Source organism: Pseudozyma flocculosa (assembly GCF_000417875.1).
Source record: "Pseudozyma flocculosa PF-1 unplaced genomic scaffold scaffold00027, whole genome shotgun sequence".
NCBI lineage: Eukaryota > Fungi > Basidiomycota > Ustilaginomycetes > Ustilaginales > Ustilaginaceae > Pseudozyma > Pseudozyma flocculosa.
In genome coordinates this window covers 381,229-384,363 of record NW_006920895.1, presented here as the reverse complement: position 1 = coordinate 384,363, position 3,135 = coordinate 381,229, and the positions used below count along the sequence as shown (strand labels likewise).

The 3,135-nt window shown below is 71.5% G+C and overlaps 1 protein-coding gene across 1 annotated transcript in view; it reads left to right on the top strand.

Moving 5' to 3' along the window:
- PFL1_06607 (uncharacterized protein) overlaps positions 1-3,135 on the top strand; it is a gene marked incomplete at both ends in the record, with an annotated part of 7,898 nt that overhangs the window by 4,355 nt on the left and 408 nt on the right. Inside the window, one exon of the mRNA XM_007884149.1 lies at positions 16-3,114. Coding sequence (XP_007882340.1) covers positions 16-3,114 — 3,099 coding nt within the window. The remainder of the gene's footprint in view (positions 1-15; positions 3,115-3,135) is intronic.

The following is a 3,135-nucleotide window of genomic DNA, read 5'->3' as shown; positions in this document are numbered from 1 at the left end:
CCCGCCACGCCCGAGGCTCAGGCGTGCCTGCGCGACCTCGACGTCGACGCCGCCATCCTGGTTTCGGTGCTGGCCGAGCTGCGCGACACGCTGACGGCCAAGGCGCTCGAGGCGCCCGAGGCCAAGCGCGCGCGCACCTCGCTCGGCGCCGACGAGACGGTGCGCCGCGCCGCCGCCGTGCTCGTGGTGCTGCTCGAGGCGGCGTCGGGCAAGCGGCTGGCGCGCTCGGCCGCGCTCGTGTCGGAGCTGTTCGAGGTGCTCCGCGTCGCCGTCGAGCTCCACGCCAGCCTCGCCGTCAACGCCGAGTACCTGCTGCAGCTCGCCATGTCGTGCCTGGCCAACCTCGTCGCCGGCCTCGACGCCGACTCGGCGCCCGCCGACATTGTGCAGAGCCTGCGCGCCGACACCATCGTCGGCGCCATCAAGGCGTCGCACAACCCGCAGACGTTCCAGCACGCGCTGCTCCTCCTCTCGCGCGTCGCCACCATTGCGCCCGAGCCCGTGCTGCACAACGTCATGCCCATCTTTACGTTTGTCGGATCCACGGTGCTTCAGCGCGACGACGCCTTCAGCTACACGGTGGTCGAAAAGACGCTCAAGAGCATCGTCCCCGCGCTCGTCGCCTCGCTCAAGCGTCGCCAGGCGGCCGTGGGCGGAGCCGACATCGACGTCGACGTCGAGGCAGGCGCGGGCGATGCCGAGGCGCAGGCGCAGCGCCACTTTGCGCTGCTGCGCGACGCGCGCGGCTTTGTCCGCGTCTTCACCGACGCCGCCCACTATGTGCCCAAGCACCGCCGACAGGTCTTCTTCAAGCTGCTCGTCGAGATCCTGGGCGCCGACGACTTTGGCGCCGCCGTCTGCATGCTCCTCGTCGACCGCTCCGCCTTCAAGATCGCCAAGCAGCCGCGCCAGGACGTCGAGCAGACGATGCAGCTGCCGCTCGCCGTGATCCAGGCCCAGCCGGTGCTGGTCCAGCTGCAGGCGCTCAACCAGATCTGGCGCGAGGTGGCCCGGATTTGGACCCACCGCCTCGAGGCCGACCCCGAGGCGCTCGGCGAGCACGTCTTCCTCGACCGCGCCGGCCGCACCGACAAGGAGCACATCGACCGGCACGCCGAGCCCATCCGCCAGATCCAGGCGCTGGTCCTCTTTGTCCGGCAGGTGCTCGACTCGCGCGTGTTTTCGGCCCAGTCGGCCTCGCTCAGCGGCGCCGAAGCCGCCCGTGCCGCCGGCGTCCGCTTCGAGGACTTTGTGCGCTCCGCCGTCGCCGCGGCCGACCCGCACTCGCTCGACAACGCCGCCATCAACTCGGTGGCCCGCGAGGCGCTCCATGCGGCGATGCCGTACGTGCCCATCGTCAACGTGATGAACGTCGTCGCCTTGCTCATCAAGGCGGGCGACGGCCAGGAGGGCACCGCGGCGGCAGTGGCGGCCAGCCGGGCCAGCGGCTTTGCGCTCCTCGCCTCGCGCATGGCCGCGCTCGGCGCCGACTCCGACGACCGCAAGGCCGTCTCGGCCTACACGTCGGACGTGGTGGCCGCCGCCCTCGACGTGCTTCGCACCGCCGGCGTCTCGGATGCGCTGCGCCAGGCCGCGCTCGACGCCATCAAGGCCATCAGCGCCTCGGCGCTGGTCTCGGAGCACGGCGCGCTCGCCTCGACGCTGCCGGACCTGGTCTCGGTGGGACGGTCGACCGACGGCGTTCCTGCCCCGGCGCGCATCACCGTGTTCTCCATCACGCGGCGACTGGCCGACCGGCTTGGCCCGCGCCTCATCCCGCACCTGGCCAAGCTGGTGCCGTTCTGCCTCTCGACGGTGGCTGCGTCGGTTTCTGCTGCCGCTGCTGCCTCGGCCGACGCTGCCGATACCGACACCGGCTCCGCCGCCGCGACCTCGATCTCGACGGGCAGCGGCCAGGCGGCGTCGCTGCGCACGGGCGCGCTCGACACGCTGACGGGCCTGTTTGGCAGCGTGCCCACGTTTATGACGGGCTACGTGTCGGACATTGTGCGCGCCTCGATCTCGCCCGAGCTCAAGGAGGCCATGGCGAGCCAGAGCGGCTCCAGCACGGCGAGCGAGCGCTCGCTCAACGCGCTCCTCTCGGCGCTCATCAAGCGCACGCCCGCCCAGAGCCTGTTTGACGCCGTCTTCAAGATCTGGGAACAGACCCTCGCCGGCGACGGCGACGCTACGACCAAGTCGGTGCGGCTGGTGGCGCTGTTCGACTTCCTCAGCCGGGCGCTGCGCCAGACGGACCGGGCGGCCGTGTCGCAGACGTACAAGTCCGTCTTCCGCTTCATGCTGCGCGCGTTTGACCTGCGCCGCCTGCAGAAGGCGGTCCGGGCTGGCGCTGGTGGCGTGGACGACGCCGCCGCGGCCGCCGCCGCCGACGTCGATGTGGGTGCGATCGAGGAGCACGCGATCCAGGCGCTGCTGCGGATGGTGCTCAAGCTCAACGAGAGCAGCTTCCGGCCGCTGTTCCTGCGCCTGTTTGACTGGGCGGTGCTGGACCTGGTCGACGACGATACGGCGCCGGGCGACGCGGCGCTGCTGGCGCGGCAGGTGGTGCTGTACAAGACGTTCAACGCGCTGTCGGACCAGCTGCGCGGGCTGGTGTCGGGCTACTATTCGGTGCTGCTCGACCACTCGGTCGAGATGCTGCAGCACTTTGGCCGCGGCCGCATCGGAGGCGGTGCCGGTGGCAGGCCGCGCGGCGAGGGCGACGATGCGCGTGCGCTGTGGACGGCGCTGGTGCTGTCGGTGCAGAAGAGCGCGCGGTACGACGAGGGATCGTTCTGGACGGCGTCGCGGGCGCAAAAGGTGATTCCGGCGCTGCTGTCGCAGGCGTCGCTGGTCGATGGGCCGAGCGCGGGCTCGGGCCGGAAGCGCGGCGGTGGCGGTGGCGGTGGCGCGACCGGCGCCGCTTCGACGTCGCTGACGCTGCAGCTGCCGCTGGATACGGTGTCGTCGATGCTCGTCAAGACGACGGTGGCGGTAGCGCACGCCGTCCCCGTCGAAGCGGTGCTCAAGACGCTCAACGGCGCGCTGCTGTCGCAGTCGTCGTCGCGGTCGTCGCTGGGCGTGCGCACCGTGGCGCTGCGCGTGCTGACGGCCGTGTGGACGCGCGAGGGCGAG